The sequence below is a fragment of the Schistocerca gregaria genome, chromosome 9 (assembly GCF_023897955.1).
Source record: "Schistocerca gregaria isolate iqSchGreg1 chromosome 9, iqSchGreg1.2, whole genome shotgun sequence".
Classification (NCBI taxonomy): Eukaryota; Metazoa; Arthropoda; class Insecta; order Orthoptera; family Acrididae; genus Schistocerca; species Schistocerca gregaria.
The window spans coordinates 29,513,294-29,531,692 of NC_064928.1; the positions used below are offsets into that span (position 1 = coordinate 29,513,294).

At 41.5% G+C, this 18,399-nt stretch overlaps 1 protein-coding gene across 6 annotated transcripts in view; it reads right to left on the reverse strand.

Annotated features, from left to right (window-relative positions):
• Positions 1-18,399, reverse strand: part of LOC126292120 (zinc finger protein 701-like) — a 170,085-nt gene that overhangs the window by 133,042 nt on the left and 18,644 nt on the right. For all 6 annotated transcript variants that reach the window (XM_049985951.1, XM_049985952.1, XM_049985950.1 and 3 more), the window contains exon 2: positions 14,427-14,495. In XM_049985951.1, the coding sequence (XP_049841908.1) occupies positions 14,427-14,495 (69 nt within the window). The remainder of the gene's footprint in view (positions 1-14,426; positions 14,496-18,399) is intronic.

The window sequence follows — 18,399 nt, forward strand, 5'->3', positions numbered from 1 at the left end:
ACGATTTTTTGAAAGCGAAATTGAATCTTTCAAATCTGATTCTGACAAAAAGGTCACAGAAATTTGTAGTAGAGTAGGTAATGTCGAAAAAACTGTAGACAGAAAATTTGTAGAAATACAAGAAACTATGTTGCAAAAAGGTTTTAGTAATAGTTGTAATGGGGTATGGGGAAATTTTCCCATTAAAATTTATCCCGGTGACAAGAATATACAATTGCAATTCTGCAAGGAGCAGTTCACGTCCATAATGACAGATAGTGTTAAGATAAAATTTGTAAAGAAATTACTTGATGGTGAGGCGCTTTCGTGGGCCAATCAGAATTGTTCCGCGGAAATGTCCTTTGAAGATTTCGCAAAATGTTTTCTAACCAAATTTTGGTCTGAAACTGAGCAAGCTCGAATCAAAAGTGAATTCTTGAATGGTCCTAGTTACAGAGAATCTGATGGGACAATGAAAGCCTATTGTGAGAAACAGTTGCAAAAATTAGTGCATCTGGATAAGCCATTTGATGAGCTAACTCAAATTGATGCACTAAAACGGAGACTTCCGAAAAGAGTACAATGGGGTTTAGTATATGGTCCAGATGAGTCCATAGAACAATTCTTGAAATACGTGGACAAACTTGATAGAGCCTTTGAACAAAACAACAGATTTAACGACTTTGTAGGATCATCACACAAAGGGTGGAAAGCGAACCGTGGAAATAATAACAATAATAGTGAACGAAGAAACTTTAACAACTACAGGGATAATTATAATAGCAATGACAGAAGAAATTTTGGTAGGAATGATCAGCACTTTAATTCACACAGAGAATGGGAAAATCGAAACAGGTCCTGGCGTAATGACATGAGAGAAGGTAACCCGAGGCAGGGAAACGACAGACATAGGCCTTTAAAAGACTAAATGCTCCACTGGGAGTCTGTCAGTTTGGGGCAAGGAATTTTCAAAATCAGGCTAATTTCACCCGGAACAGACAGCACTATAATCAGAGACCTAACCAGTATAGACAGTATGCTTATGATTGATCTGTAGATAGAGGTAATGAAAAAATTAAATTTGACAGGAAATTTTGGAATGTCATCAGAGAAAATACTAGAAACAACTGTAATAGGAACCAGGCTACCTTTGATGAAGTAGGCTTAGAAGATGATATAATTGCAAATTTATATAATCAAGAAGAAGCACCTAATGCTGAAATGAAAGGTAAGGATAACTTTGATAATTTTGGATTGTACAAACTTATGTGTGGTGATGTTTCAGATGTAAGTTGTCATAATGATGTTCGTACTGAAGTTTCTGGAAAGTCTGATATTCATGTGGATGTGGTTGGTGAAGATGGTGTTGTGAGTAATGTTGGTGATACTAGTAGTGTTTGTAGCGTAAGCTCAGGCAATGATGATGATAATGTTGATGTTAAGGCTAATGGTGATTATGTACTAGAAGATTTTGATGGTGAATTGGATGGAATAGTTTATGTTGAAGTTAAGGAGGATGTTATAAGCAATAGTGTTGAGAATAGTTGTGCCAGGAACTCTAACTACAATCCACATGAGAATCAGATTGTGCCAGTTCAGCTTAGTAATACATCAGGAGACAGGGGGGTTGATTGTGCTGATGCATCTGAGATTATTTTGAAATCTGTTTGGGACAAATTTAAAGATTACAGTGATGACAATGATGTTAAGATCAAATTAAGGGAAATTTGTGAACCAGTTTCTGCTTTTAACCCTAATGAAATCATCAAACGGGGTACTAGTCAGGATGTGTGTGAGGTAAATAGTAATCCAGACATTCCAGTAAATTCCAGTAGACCTAGAAGTTTGAAGAAAGTATTGCCTAATAAAGAAAACCTAAATATGGAACAGAGGTATGATGAGATAGCAGAAGATCTTTTGTATGAAGAACAGGAAGAAAGGGAAAACACCACTATTGGTAGTCCATACATAAAAATTAAAGCTGCAGGTTGGGAAGGGTATTGTTTGATTGACACAGGGAGCCCAATTAGTGCCATTTCAAGCAAATTAAGAGATATAATTAAGCATGATCCTGACTTTGTAGAATTACCAGTTGTTGGAATAAAAATTAGAGGCATTACCGACGCACAGAATTACTTGTTGTCGTCAATATGAACTCAAGACCTTTTGCACGAAGCAGACACCTCCTAATGCAACGTTTTAATTTGGTGTTGAGGAGCTGAAATGTTATAATTTGGTGCAGAAAGTCCTGGGACGTTATAATTTGGTTGAGGAAGCTGGGATGTTTTAACATCCAACTGTGGTACCGGCACGCAAATTCCAGCCTTCGTTGCCAATGAACGGCAGTCGAGACGGGTTCGTTAACTGCTGCAGAGGCCCTTATGCGACACGTTTGTTGGATGGTCATTGAGGAGATGGTCTTGCTATTTCATCTGGGTAATCTGTTACTCAACAGTTGCACATCTATTTGCCAGCACACATCTCAACAGCTTGCATTCATCAGTCATCTATGGTGCACAGTGCATCACAGCTGCCTTGGCACCAGGTTTGGACTCTTCTCATGCATGATGTACTTTAACATTTCACTCTTCATGGAGAAAAGAGGATGAGTTGCACAAATATCAAGAGCACAGATGGAAACCCAGTACTAAGCAAAGAAGGTAAAGCAGAAAGGTGGAAGGAGTATATAGAGGGTCTATACAAGGGCGATGTTCTTGAGGACAATATTATAGAAATGGAAGAGAATGTAGATGAAGATGAAATGGAAGATATGATACTGCATGAAGAGTTTGACAGAGCACTGAAAGATCTAAGTCGAAGCAAGGCCCCCAGAGTAGACAACATTCCATTAGAACCAATGACAGCATTGGGAGAGCCAGGCCTAACAAAACTCTACCACTTAGTGAGCAAGATGTACGAGACAGGCGAAATGCCCTCAGACTTCAAGAAGAATATAATAATTACAATTTCAAAGAAATCAGGTGTTGACAGATGTAAGAATTACCAAAATATCAGTTTAATAAACCACAGCTGCAAAATACTTACACGAATTTTTTACAGGTGAATGGAAAAACTGGTAGAAGCCAACCCTGGGGCAGATCAGTTTGGATTCCGCAGAAATGTTGGAACACGTGAGGCAATACTGACCCTGTGACTTATCTTAGAAAATAGATTAAGGAAAGGCAAACCTACATTTCTAGCTTTTGTAGACTTAAAGAAAGCTTTTGACAATGTTGAGTGGAATACTCTCTTTGAAATTCTGAAGGTGGCAGGGGTAAAATACAGGGAGTGAAAGCTATTTACAATTTGTACAGAAACCGGATGGCATGAAAGGGAAACAGTGGTTGGGAAGGGAGTGAGGCAGGGTTGTAGCCTATCCCCGATGTTATTCAATCTGTATATTGAGGAAGCAGTAAAGGAAACAAAAGAAAAATACAGAGTAGGTATTAAAATCCATGGAGAAGAAATAAAAACTTTTGAGGTTCGCCGATGACATTGTAATTCTGTCAGAGACAGCAAAGGACTTGGAAGAGCAGTTGAACAGAATGGACAATGTCTCGAAAGGAGGATAAAAGATGAACATCAACAAAAGCAAAACGAGGATAATGGAATGTAGTCTAAATAAATCAGATGATGCTGCCAGAATTAGATTAGGAAATGAGACACTTAAAGTAGTAAACGAGTTTTGCTATTTGGGGAGCAAAATAACTGATGATGGTCAAAGTAGAGAGGATATAAAATGTAGACTAACAATCGCAAGGAAAGCACTTCTGAAGAAGAGAAATTTGTTAACATAGAGTTCAGATTTACATATCAGGAAGTCGTTTGTGAAAGTATTTGTATGGAGTGTAGCCTTGTATGGAAGTGAAATGTGGACGATAAATAATTTAGACAATAAGAGAGAATAGAAGCTTTCGAAATGTGGTGCTACAGAAGAATGCTGAAGATTAGATGGGTAGATCATGTAACTAATGAGGAGGTATTGAATATAATTGGAGAGAAGAGAAATTTGTGGCACAACTTGACTAGAAGAAGGGATTGGTTGGTAGGGCATATTCTGAGGCATCAAGGGATCAGCAATTTAGTATTGGAGGGCAGCGTGGAGGGTAAAAATCGTAGAGGGAGACCAAGGGATGAGTACACTAAACAGATTCAGAAGGATGTAGGTTGCAGTAGGTACTGGGAGATAAACAAGCCTGCACAGGATACAGTAGCGTGGAGAGCTGCATCAAACCAGTCTCTGGACTGAAGACCACATCAACAACAGAGGGATGCTGGATTGTGTTTTCCATATGAACTAAAGGGCAGACATGGAGAGATTCAGGGGGGCACATTAGCATGTGTACAAACCTATGATCAGTTTCCATAGAGATTCGAGGGATGGTTTGACCGTTAATTGACTGATGGATTGATTGATTAGGGTTATGACACTAAATGGTGAGGCCATTAATCTCACGATTCCAAAGTTACTTGCAGAAGAGAGGGGGCCCATTAAAAACACACAGATCCAGTCAGAGGGGCCAAACAATAAAATGAGGAAGTTAAAACACACAGTAGAAGGCATAAAAGGGTAGGCCAAATCTAAAAACTGTAAAAACACAGGGATAAAAGAACAGTATTTGCACAGGGGAGCAGTCATCAGTCCCAGACCAAGAAAACATGAAGAGAGGCCCCGACTGCAACCACCTTGCTCCAGGGGTAAAGATGCCAATTGCAATTAATAATTTTTTTGGGTACATATGGGGGCTACCAAATGTAAGTTTTTGTGTTAGGTTCCCAAATGAACACAAAGAAAATAAAAAGCATGCACTGCAACATAAAGAGGGATAATGTTGTTGCATTAAGCACAGACCTATGATTGTGGAATAAAGTATTTAGAGATGATTATCAGTTAACATTCTTTCACATAGGAAACTGAGGAGCAGTTCAGCCATCTATGAATCATCTTCTAATATGAAAAACAAGGAATCCAGAAGGCTAAACTTAGTACGAGGGGCCAAAAAAAGGGAGACATTCCACCAAGATATAGGATACTGTCAGTTTGACTCCACAGACACATTGTGGGGTGGCTCATTATGCAAGAGAAAATAATGCATGATCCTGGTATGAGCGACGCACAGACAGCACACCAGTGGACTCCTTTTGAGAGGAGTGGAAAGAAGAGCATCAAACTGCTGTAGTCTCCTCGATTGTGTGGAGTTTATAGCTGAGAGCAGTAGTGCACCAGATGTCATTTCACTTTTGGGCAGAGAGAGAGATTTGATGTGGATTAATGTATCTGCACCAGGAATCATGAAGGGGAATTGTTGATACGTATCTGCCTCCTTAGCCAAATGGTCAGCCAGTTCATTCCTTGGAATGTCCACATGACTTGGAACCAAGAGAAAGATAACTGAGCAGGCAGGATGGCAGGTCATGGGTGACAGGTCATGGGTGACAGGTCATGGATAACAGGGACCAAAAGATGATGAGAGTAGCATCAGTCTGTGAGCTGCTCATTGAGTCGGTGCATACTAAAACGCTGTGGAAGGACACCTGAGTAACAAAATGCAGGACCCTGTAAATGGCCAGCAGCTCTGCTGTAAACACAATACATGATCCCAGCAGTTAATGGCGTTCCAAGCCAGTGTGAGACATGAAAGCATATCCCACATTATCTATTGTCTTAGGACCATCAGCGTAGAAGATGGTAGCATGCTGGAACTCTGCAAGGATGGAACGTACAAGGTGCCGGAAGACCATAGGGCCAACAGAGCTTAGGACCCTGGAACAGATTGGTCCAAATCTGTGGTATAGGCACCATCCAATGGGTGGGGAGGGGAGGGGTGGGGGGAGGGGAGGGTTTGGAAGGAAATATATGGGGCACACTCCAGTGAGTGGAGATGAAAATACTGACATGAGGAAGTGAGACACATTCCAAATGGCAAAGCCACTGTTTTGAAAGAGGGCAGGGAACACAGTTTGGTCAAGGAATCGGTGAATGGCGATTGCATAAGTAACCAGGAGTTGGCTCCACCATATTTGTAGAGACAGAAACCCTGCTTCTGCGAGGAGAATATCAACACGACTATTGTGAAAGGCACCTATAGCCACAGACGCACCCCACAATGATGAACAGGGTCAAGTAGTTTCAGAGTGGAAAGAGCCACTGAGCTATAAAACTGACTACCATAATCTAGTGTAGACAAAATCAGAGCATGGTAAAAGTGGAGAAAAGTAGAACGGTCTGCACCCCACAATGTGTGAGTTAGAAGGTGGAGACCATTAAGTTTCCACATGCATGTAGCCTTCAGGTGGTGAAAATGTGGCAGCCATGTCAGCTTATCAAAAATAAGACCAAGAAATGGGACTGTGCTACAACATCTAGGCACTAGTTGCCTACATAAAGGTCTAGATTTGAGTGTACTGTAGGTCAATGGGAAAATGCATAACCTATGTTTTGGAGGGAGAAAATTGGAAGCCATGGGAGAGGACACACAGAGGCCCACCTGAAGGTGCCCTGCATCACAATTATGATGATGTCAGTTTGTGGGGGCACTCAACATTGAGGTCATCAGCACCCATACAATTTTGCAATCTTTCCTGTTCCAACTTGCCACTTCCTGAATTATGATGAGGACAAATTGAACACCCAGTCCCCAGGTGGAGAAAATCCCCAATCTGGCCAGAAATCGAACCCAGGACCCTGTGATCCAGAGGTAAAAATGCTAGCAACTAGACCACAAGCTGCAGGTGGTGCCCTGGAGCCAGCAAGATGCTACCAAGTGGTTGCTGCACCAGATCCAAAAATCATGAACATACAATGCTGGAGTAACCAGAGGCCCAACAGAGATTACAAGCCCACTGATGGCTATGAGAAAGAGTGTGACAACATAGAGGATACCATTCTCCTGAACCTGAGGGGTGTTGGGTGAAGTCCCAACTCTAACCCAGAAGAGTTGACTGGTGGAATAAAAACTCATAGATAAAAATTGGAACAGGGCCATGGGAGCCCCAGTCATGTAGGATAATTAAAATGTGATGGCACCGAGCTGTGCCGCATCCCTTATGTAGGCCAAAGAAGACTGCAACAAGGTGTTGGTGGTTAGTAAAAGCCTGTCAGATTGTTGTTTCCAATCTGAGTAAATGGTCAGTTGTAAAGCATCCTTCCCAAAGCCAGTATGATACAGGAATGAAATACCCTGAGATTCGAGCACTCACCGTAATAAGAAGCTAACCATCCTCTCTAGCACTTTATGAAGTACGTTCATCAGGCTAATCTGGCAGTAGCTGTCAATAGACATTGGGTTCTTTCTGGGCTTAAGGATGGGGATAACTTTACTGTCTCACTACTGTGAGGGGAAGACACTTGAGAGCCAAATGCAGTTGAAGACCCTGAAGAGATTTTGCCTCTTGGTAACATCCAAGAGTTGGATCATTTGGTTGTGGATGAATGCAGGCCTGAGGCTGCGGCATGTGAAGAGGTAACAGCCTGCAAAAATTGCCATTCAGTGAAGGGTTCATTATAGGGTTCAGCTTGGTGGCAGTAGAAACAGAAGGGGGTCTGTACAACTCTTGTGTTTCTGCCGGAGAAAGGTAGCAGGACAATAAGAGGATGCAGGTGCTGTCACGAGGTATTATGCAAGGACCAACAGACCAGTTCACAGAGCACCCTGGACAGTTGATTATCACTGTGGCCCAGAAGGCTACGGAGCTCGGACCAAATCTGCAATGAAGAGGCATACGTTTGCAGGGAGGAAATGTAGCACTCCCAACATTCCATTTTACTCTGCTTAATAAGGTAGCATGGAGACACTTAAAAGTGATAAGGTTGGTTTGCGAAGGGTATCATTTAAATCGCTGCACTAACCATTGGTGGTCCCGGATAGTAACTGCTGTGTCTTTGATCCATCACAGCATCAGTCAACAATGAGAAGGACCTGTGGATACAGGGATAGCAGTGCCATCAGCATGAAGAATAGTAGCAGAGTTGTCTTGAATGACGGTAATGACGGTATCAATGCTAACCAAGAGACAGGTGTCTAAGTGCACAGTAGAAGTGGGGGGAGGGGGGGGAGGGCAGGGGAACAATAGCACCAAAAGTGGTCACTGTCACAAGGATCATCATGGGGTGACCAAGGCAGGGAAGCCACGAGAATGTGGGAGGATACTGTGAGACTGGCAGCAGGAAGGTGCCTCGAACGGCACTGAAGTGGGTAGGGGAACTGTCATTGTGGAGACACAAATCAACGTCTGTAATAAGCTGGTCAATTGGAAGACTCCTGCCCATGAAAGAGGCACTCCTCCATATGGTGTAGTGTGCACTGAAGTTCCCAAGGTGGGAGGTGATGTATAAAGGTAGGCAGTTCAACATAAGGAAGGAGGTAGACATTGCAAACAGTGATTGCTGCGGCTGTTTGCTCTCTAATCACTATTGCTTCCAGGTTGGTACACAGGGGGATCCAGTCAGTAATGACATTGGGGCAAACCAAAGTGTAGACCCCTCCAGATGCTATCCTGAGACCAGCACAGATCTGACAGAATGCCCGATAACCACAAAACATTGGAGATGCATCATCACAGATGCGTGTTTCTTGAAGAGCAATACAGAACAGAGAGTAAGAGGGAGAGTAAGAGGAAACAAGGTGTTGAATTTCTGGTAGGTGACAATAATATCTACTGCAATTCCACAGGATTAGCATGTGGTGAGAATCCAAGTTAGGCATAAAGAAATGAGGGGGCATCAAATCACCTGGACAGTCGTCACAAGGATTGGGTAACATCCATAAATAAGATGTCAGACTCATATTGTGAGGGAGGAGATGGCACCACAAGGGGGGGGGGGGGTGGCCTTGTCCAGGGATTTACGGTTCTTCTTCTTCTTCCTGTTTTTCTTCTCTTTCAGAGGTTGAGGAGGGCAGGGCACAGAGGGTGAGCAGGCTTCCACAAGATCGAGAACCGAAAAAGAGCAGGTGACCTCGCAGTGGACATACGGTATGTCTCGTGGCCAAGTTGTGGCAGTAGGCTTCTGGTCTGAGAGATGCGGGTGGAAGGTTCCTGAGGTGGAGCCCGATCACCAGCAGGTGCTGAAGAAGAGGAGGCTTTTCTTCAGCCAGAGAGGTGCACGGTGAAGAAAATGCAGCCTGAGAAGAAGAATGGGCTGCAATAGCTCAAGGGACCCGTGTGTGCCACGCACGAATTCTCAAAAGAACGAAGAGTCCACTGGGGGGGGCAAAGGTAGGTGGGAGACTGAAGGGGGAGTCCAAGGGGCATGGAGCAAGTTCATAGTCCTGGAGTTACCAATAGGTGTCTATAGTATGAATAGTGATGCAGGGGAAAACTATGTTTCATAGTATAATTCCATCTAGTGCAAACTGCAGTGATCAAAATAGCATTGTATGGCAGAGATCAAATGAATGAGGCAGTACAGTTGTAAGACACTGACCTCATATGCACAAGGATGGATTCTTCTCTATCTGGTCATACTGAATTAGATTGTCTGTTGTTTTCCTAAATCATTTCAAGCAACAGACCTTGGCCAACAACCTGTCCTATTCTCAAACAACATATGTTCATATTCTATGTAGCATTGTGAGATGATTTCAGGATGACTAAATAAATGAAGGTAAAATAATCATCTGTGCTCTAACTGAATGCCAAACTGCAGCTGTCTGAGCATGCTCACCAAAGATACTTTTACTTTGTGACCACTACATTGTTGTTAGGCAACAAACAAAGTGTCACACAAATACAAAAGAAAACACTTTCTAATTCTACAGCTATATGTGCCTACTACATTACATGTTACTGCTATATGGAGATGAACAAAACTGAATGTTTTCAAAAAAAAAGTGGTAGTTCAGTGGTATCATTCGAAAACTAGAGTATGACTCTGATATTAACAGGTTGAACACCAAAATGATTCTACTTCATTTTCATTTGTGATTTACTCATTCACTCCATTTCCATGTAACATTATAGTGGAAAGTAGAAAAAAATCAATAAATTTGGTGCATTTTCCAAATTTTGAAATGTGTAATTTGCAAAGCCAAGTGTTCCAAACAAAGCAGATGCCTCTAGAATAAAGATGAAATTGGTAGCTCAGACGTGCCAGTACTAATGATGAAATTTAAAAATTGAGATTACCAATGGGTGCGAGTGGAGTGTCAATGGTAGGGCTAGGCACCTTGTACAGAGGGGGGGGGGGGGGGGGGGGGGGACAAGGATTAACAAAAGAGTTTGAGGTGCTGTCTTCCACTGAAATTGAACACAAGCTAGAGAGATTTACTTCCCCTGGTGGGAACCTGCTGTGTCAGAAGGGGAAAGAAATGTAAAATGGCATGGCACTATAAATCTTCCAGAGTTCAAACATATGGCAAATAATGACATCCTTTAGAGAAATGGCAGCAATGAGGCGTCATTCAACATGCTAAACAGACTACTCTGGCAGCGATCGAGGGGATGGGATGCAAACAACTGCAGACTAAGGCAGACATCATAACAAATTATACCTGTTGTCTGGGCTCTAAAGTCACACTTTGATCTTGTGTGACAGTCAGAGAAGGTTGATAAGACCAGCCTTGCACATACAATTTTAATGAACATCATACTCTGCACATCTCAGAATTTGCAGCAATGGCCCCAGGACTGATTGTTGCCCTTAGTTCTGAGCTGAAAGGTAGGCTTCAAAAGAAGCTTTGAAGATTCTGTGACAAGTTAGGCTTCAACTTCCAAGACTTGCATCATAGGGTTGATAATTGTAGGGGCCTCCTGTATTAACCAGGGGTGCATTATATGAGGGTCATCCACAAAGTAACTTCCGTTTCTATATCTGTCCGTGGCAGTGCTACGATCGCAGTTCTGAGCATGCGCAGCAGTTACTCCTACTCAAAGAGAAGACATGTACACCATTTTAAGACTGCTGCCACCGACGTGTTCTTTGTAGTGTTTCTTTATAATGTCAACCGTAGTTGGAAATGTCGCCATGTGTGAAATCAGATCTGTGATTCGTTTTCTAACTGCAAAGAAAGTTAAACCAAAGGAAATTCATCAGCAAATCTGCAAGGTTTACAGACAAAATGCTATGAGTGATTCAATGGTTAAAAGATGGGTCAGACTGTTCAATGAAGGACGTGATCAAGTGCACAATGAAGAACGATGTGGACGCCCGTCTGTGGTTACAAATGAACTGGAGGCAAGTTTGGATATCCTCTGGACAGCCTGGACCTCACTCCTAGTGACTTTCATCTCTTCTTACACCTAAAATCTGTCCTCGGTGGTCAACACTTCAACGATGATGACGAGCTGAAAGTACTCGTTACCACAGAGTTGAATACACAGGTGGCAGCCTTCTATGAAGAAGGCATATAAAACCTGTGCCATGCTATGGCAAGTGCCTACAAAATTTCTGATGCTATGTAAAAAAGTAATTTAATAGTTTTAGATTTTTGTACAATAAATACTTTTTCTGTATCTGTATACATTTGTTTTTATGTAACCAAACGGAACTTACTTTGTGGACATACCTCGTATATGGAGTCTGCTAGCCACGTAGCTGACTGTGGGGTGAGTACAAGTGTTTTTCAGATTAGACAACTCTCCAAGTATAGATAACAATATCAGTATGAGACCCAGAAGAATCGGTGTAAGGCCAACGTACATGTCACCTACAGGCAAGAGTATTAAAATCCTAGAGATTAATAGTTGAGGCAACAAAGTTGCACAATTTGAAGTGCTTCTGAAAAATAGTGCAGGTCACATAATATTAGTTGCAGAAAGAATGTGTGTTCAGCAAGCTAGATAAAGCGTCCCCGATGACCTCTCGGGGAATTAGAAATTTTAGATGTCGACTGGAGAATCCAGAACAACTGTGGCTCAAGTTTGAAATAATAGTTGACCACGGACTGGGTAGATGATATTCACTGAGTAGATGAGTTTGTAATCCAAGGGACCCGCCATACCGTACAGCTGCTGTAAAGCGACTTCTACAGAAACAGACTTCTGCATAATAGGTGTAATACAAAATGTAAGGCTATAGATAGAGAGATGTTGAATTAAATGAGTTTAGCTGTCAATATATCAATGTGTGAAGCTTTCAGTGAGTATTGTGGAAGAATAGTATTGACAGACCCCAGAAAAAAAATCCAGATGATACGTAAAGGTTGTCGGTTGTAAAACAGTGTCCCCATACGTGTACAAATACAAACCAAAAGTGATGGTAAAAACAAACGGAGAAATATTGGGCTCCATTTTCAAATATTTCTTTACAAAGAAAAATGCAGGATTATTGTCCCAATGTAATTGTCACATCAGTGCAAAGATCAATGGTACTGAGAAACAGTTGAAATTGTTACAGTTAAACCCTTCCACATCCCCTGGCTACAGTTGCGCACATTAAGCTTCGCTGTGGTCTAGCTGCAGCACAGGTGTTTCCCCTCGGTGGTGGCCTGAGGCAGACATCTGCGGCCGTTCAGCCTCTCTGTCGAGTGTGAGTGCTGCTAACTGTCGGGTGTCGCTACAAATGTCTCAGCTAGTCGACGTAAGAGTGCATCGTAGCAATTAACCGCAAGAATACACAGATGTGGTCAGTTCGCTGTATTCCACTGTGTAATTGAATATTGTTATTGTTATTTTTTGTGGTAATTATTGAATTATCATTTCACTATTTACTACAATAGAAAATATTTTGTAGTTAGTTATTTTAGTCCATAAAATGAAGTCAGTGTACAAAGCATGTTTCAAAAATGGATACATATTTTTGAAGAAATCTTGTGTCTAAAATCATTAAAAAATCACCTAAGAGCATTAGCGTAGAAAGAAAAATTTTCGTACCTCCAGAAAAAAATTCAGGTCTGAAAGGATTAACAACACTCTGGGGTCCTATCACATTCCATACTGAATTTGCAGCTGAGATATATTGTAGATACCTTAAAGCAACAGTGGTGAGTGTTTGGAAGAAAGTACGGATCACAACACGTCTACAAGGAAGATAATAGAAATGATCAGAAAACCACAGTCCAGTATCACTTTCATTTGGTGTAGAACCTTAGAATATATGCCAATGAGATATCTTGAACAGAATGACCACCTCATTTCCAACCAAAACTTAGATCATGTGAAACTCAACACATTTCTCACACATGACAGCCTGACAGTCGTGCATCAAACTAGTCCGTAGATGGTAGTAATGTCAAACTTTCTGCAGGCGATGCAGTTACCTATAACAAATCAGTGTCTGAAATTAGCTGCACAAATATTCCGTCACATCTCAATATGATTTCAAAGTAGTGTAAAGGTTCACAACTTGCTGAAATGTTCAGAAATATAAAATTGTGCTCATCACAAAATGTAAACACGTAGTATCCCACAACTACAATGTAAATGAATCCAGTCGCGGATACATATGGGGGTGCACGGGGCGTGCATTCCCCTCTTACGGGGGCACCCGCATTGACACCTGCGCCACCCCCACCGGCCAGCCTGCACACTATTCATTCGTTTCTTTCATCAGTTTACTCGACTGAACCGAATTATCGAGTAGTTTTACTTTCCTGTGCAGCACGCGCATCCACATCGTCGTTATTTCGTATGTTTCTGCCTAGTACGTAGATTCTGTTATGCAAGCATTGTCTGTTTGTCCTATATTGTACTATCCTACTTTGCACACACTGTACAAAATATTTGCTTGTCTACCTGCATCTATTGCTACAGTAGAAAGAACTTTTTCAACATTGTGGCATCCAAATACACGGATGAGGTCGACAATGGAGGAGGATCGACTTATGGTTTATCTCTGTTGAACACTTACTCTGACACCGATTGTCCTATTGACGATGTAAATAACCAATTTGCCAGGAAGACTAGGTGCATAGAATTCATCATTTAAGGAAGAGAACCACAATTTTAACTTTTTTATATCAGAAGATGGCATTGTCTTCTATATGTGTACAATCAGTTTAAATGAAACTTTCTTAAACTTTGCATACAACTTTATTATTTTTTTATCATAGTAAAAGTAAAGGTAGCTCAAGATATCTTCAGTGCCCCCTCCTTGAGGTTTATCTGTATCCACCATTGTTTGAGTCACAGTTGGACTGGGTCATTGCTTACAAACACCTGAGTGTCACAATGTAGGGATATGAAATGGAATGGAATGATCACATAGGTCCAGTCTTGAGTAAAATAAGTGCCAGACTGTGATCCAACACTAGAAGAATGGAATAAGTCTACAAAGGATATTGCACATAAAACATTTGTGTGACACATCCTAGAACATTGTTCAAGTATGCGGGACCCATACCAAATAGGACTATCAGAGGATACTGACAGTTACAAGTAGAGCAAATGGTCACAGATCTGTTTAACCAGTGAGAGAGTGTCATGGAAATGCTGAAACAAATAAACTGGCATACGCCTGAAAATAGGTGCAAATTATCCAATGAAAGCCTCCATATAATTCTAATACTTACCGGAGATTCTTGCTCAACGCATACATACTCGATCTCTTGCTTCACAGATACTAGTGGATCAGTCTCCACCTGAATGAAAGTAAATGACTTATTACAATTGCAATGCAGAATAAACAAATCACAAATAAAGACTAGTCCACATAATACAAATAATTACTTCATGGCACCTGAAAGTCTGTGTAAGATCATGACTCAGACCTGTGATTCCTGCTTGTCGCAAGGACCAAGATGCACACAGACATAGGGACAGACACAAAATGAATCAAATGTAGTGAACTTAAGTAAACTGTTTGATGGGGATGAAATCAGTGCATCACATTGCAGGTTTGGCAATATCTCTCTTCCATTTTCATTGGTATTAGCTCATGTCCACATCACTGCAACCTGCCACACTTCTTGAATGATTTCTTTCTCTGTAACTAGGAACTGTGATTAACAAAAAGCATATAACAAAAAAATCATTCTAAGGCACATGAAAGTGAACATCATCAAGAACAGCACAGCAAACAAAGGACAAAATGTGGAATTTGTGCAATAAATTCTCACTGGCGTACAATAATGGGCCCAGGAATTAAAGCAGTTACAGAAAAATAAATCATTCATTCAACAACTGTGGCAGGTTTCAGTTTTTTCTTCACTGATATTTACAAAAACAGTCCAGGTGTTCTCAAACGATCAAGGCTAAAATAATGTCATTTTACATCATGCTCCCTCATGGAGTTCATCCTCATTCTTCCATTCATTTCTGTGTATTTAATTCATTACACCTAAGGAATATACATACATCTCCTGCAATATGAGAAATGTGCAGTAGTTGATTTAGTCAGTGTCATCTTGGCAAGCTGCTGGTTGATGACCTGGACTTAAATCACATGCAGTCTTCAGGAAAAGTCAGATTACAGAGATACAGCACAGCTGTACAAAAACTTAGGACTGGGGCACTCACACAGGGGCACCACTGGAATTTTTGGCTCCTATTCCACCACACTGTACTGAGACAATGTGATTGGAGGAATACTTGTGCCTGATCTGAACTCAATCCCAGTGTTCCCTCTCTTGTAGTCCTCTGAACAACAACAACAACAAGCATCAACTTGTGACATGTTTTTCTGAAACTGCATGTAAGTTCTCTTTCATTCTCTACTGAGTTGGCAATCTGAAGAGAAACGTTATGTTGGAGAGGAATTAATCAAGAATTTGATACTGCTTTCCCAACTCGCAACCATCATCTTTCAACCTACATTACACCAGAGCAGTATGACACTGTATCTGCATCAGCTAGCTTCACCAAATCTCAACTGAATTGTCACATTTGATCCTAAGATAGATCTCAGGTTACACAACTGACCAGTCTGTCACCAGAACACACATTCTGAAAACTAAGACAGACAAATAACGAATGTTGTCAGTGTTTCTGTTGCATTATGCAATGGGATGAAGCCAACTCCCAGTACTGGTAGGATCAGCTGATCCATTCCACTTTCTGTCTTTTGATACCTGGAAGAATTTTTCACCTTTGGGCAGTGTTCTAATTGTGTGCAAATAATAAGGTAGGTGATGAGTCGATGCACAGTGGCAAGCCGTAGTGAATCACGTGCCATTCCAGCCAGTACCATACACTAAGGTGACAAAAGTCATGGGATACCTACTGTTATGTTGGGCCTCCTTTTGCCCAGCGTAGTGCAACAACAAGGTATGGCATGGACTCAACTAGTCACTGGAAGAGCCCTACAGAAACATTGTCATGTTGCCTCCATAGGTGTCCATAATACTAAAAGCGTTGCTAGCGCAGGAACTTCAAGTCCACGAATGGCTGAAAATGGTCTCAAAGTAGCCGAACATAACTATTTCCAGTCAATGATCAGTTCAGTTGGGCCAGAGGACTCAATCCTTCCACGTAAACACAGCCTGCACCTTTATGGAGTCACCGCCAGCTTGCACAGTGCCTTATTGACAAACTGGGTCCACGGCTTTGTGGGATCTGTGCCACACTCAGTCCCTACTGTCAGCTCAAACTAACTGAAATCAGGACTCATCTGACCATATCATAGTTTTCCAGTTGTCTAGGGTCCACCTGATGTGGTCACGAGCCCAAGAGAGGTACTGCAGATGATTTTGTGCAGTAAGCAATGCCAGTTGTGTCAGTCGTCTGCTGCCTTAGCCAATTATTGCTAAATTTCGCAACACTGGCCTAATGGATACATTCGTCACATGACCCACATCAATATCTGCGATTATTTCAAGCAGTGTGACTTGTCTATTAGCACTGAGAGTGCTACACAAACGCCACTGCTCTAGATCATTAATTGAAAGCCATTTGCCATTACATTGTCTGTGATACGAGGTAATGCCTGAAATTTGGTATTCATGGCACACTTGTTGTGATGGATCTCAGAACATTGAAATCCCTAATAATTTCCAAAATGGAATGTCCTATGCCTCTAGCTGCAACTACAATTCTGCGTCCAATGTCTGTTAATTTCAGTCGTGTAGCCAAAATCAAGTTGGAAACCTTTTTACACGAATCACCTGAGAACAAATGATAGCTCTGCCAATGCACTGCCCTTTTACCTTGTGTACATGATACTACAACCATCTGTATATGTGCACATCGTTACTCCCTGATTTTCGTCACTTCAATGTAATTCTACCAAGTCCACCTCTAGTGTATGCTTCAAGCGGGACACAAAACATTTAGTGCAGATTTTTGTGTTAGTTTAGTAAGGTGAACATGCTTCATTATGGGTGGCATTAAGCAAACAAGAAAACAAGAACAGCTTTCTGAGCATATATATTTTCCTAGGAGGAGTCAGAAGCTGGAACATGGCGCAGTTGCCACAGTAGGCAACAGCTAGAGTGTGAGGTGTGGCACAGACCAAACTGGTGATGCTGCAAAGTATTATCCCTTTCTCTACATAGAGTGTACAAGATGACAATGATTGATCCATATGAAAAAATAAAAATAAAATAGTTGCAAACTACAGTTTGCACACACTTTATTCAACATGTAAATGTCACTACAGATATTCAGATTTTGGTTATGACATGTTTGATACGCCTGTCATCATTGGCAATGATGTGGCACAGACAAATAGTGACATTTTGGATGGTCCACTGACGTGTTGGAACATTGATGCTGTCGATGACCTCCTCAATGGCTGTTTTCAGCTCAGCAATGATTTTGGGGTAATTGCCATACACTTGTCTTTAATATAGCCCCACAAAAATGAGTCACGTGTGTTCAGGTCTGGAGAATATGGCAGCCAATCGAGGCCTGTGCCAGTGGGCTCTGGGTGCCGAACGCCAGAATGCAGTTCCCAAAGTGCTCCTCCAGAACATCAAGCACACTCCTGCATCGATGGAGTCGAGCTCCATCTTGCCTGCACCACATCTTATCAAAATCAGGATTACTTTGGATAATGGGGATGAAATCATCTTCCAAACCCTTCACATACCATTTGGTAGCCACCGTGCCATCAAGGACTATCGCACAGATTATTCCGTGACTGAACATTGCACATCACACAGTCACTCATTGAGGGTGAAAGACTTCTCTCTTGTGAAGTATGAATTCTCAGTCCCCTGAATGCGTCAATTTTGTTTATTGATGAACCCATCCAAATGAAAGTGGCTGGCAACAACAAGGCACATAGTAATTCCCGTCATGCAGCCAACAGTCCAGTTTGAACATTCTAATACAAACCGTTCAGAAGTTATGGCAATTTTATTTCATGTAGTTCAATAACTGTCACCCTGTATTACACAACTGCATTCTCCATCTCTCCCTACAAAGACAGCATTGTGCAGCTGCCTTTTTACTTGCACACCACTCTAGTACCAAAACATATGCCATCACTATGACAGAAAATGTACAGCATCACTACAGGTAGCTCTTCACACCCATTTTGTAAGAGTCACACGAGACCACATACACAGTATTTTACATCATAATTATACTATTTTTAAACCCCAC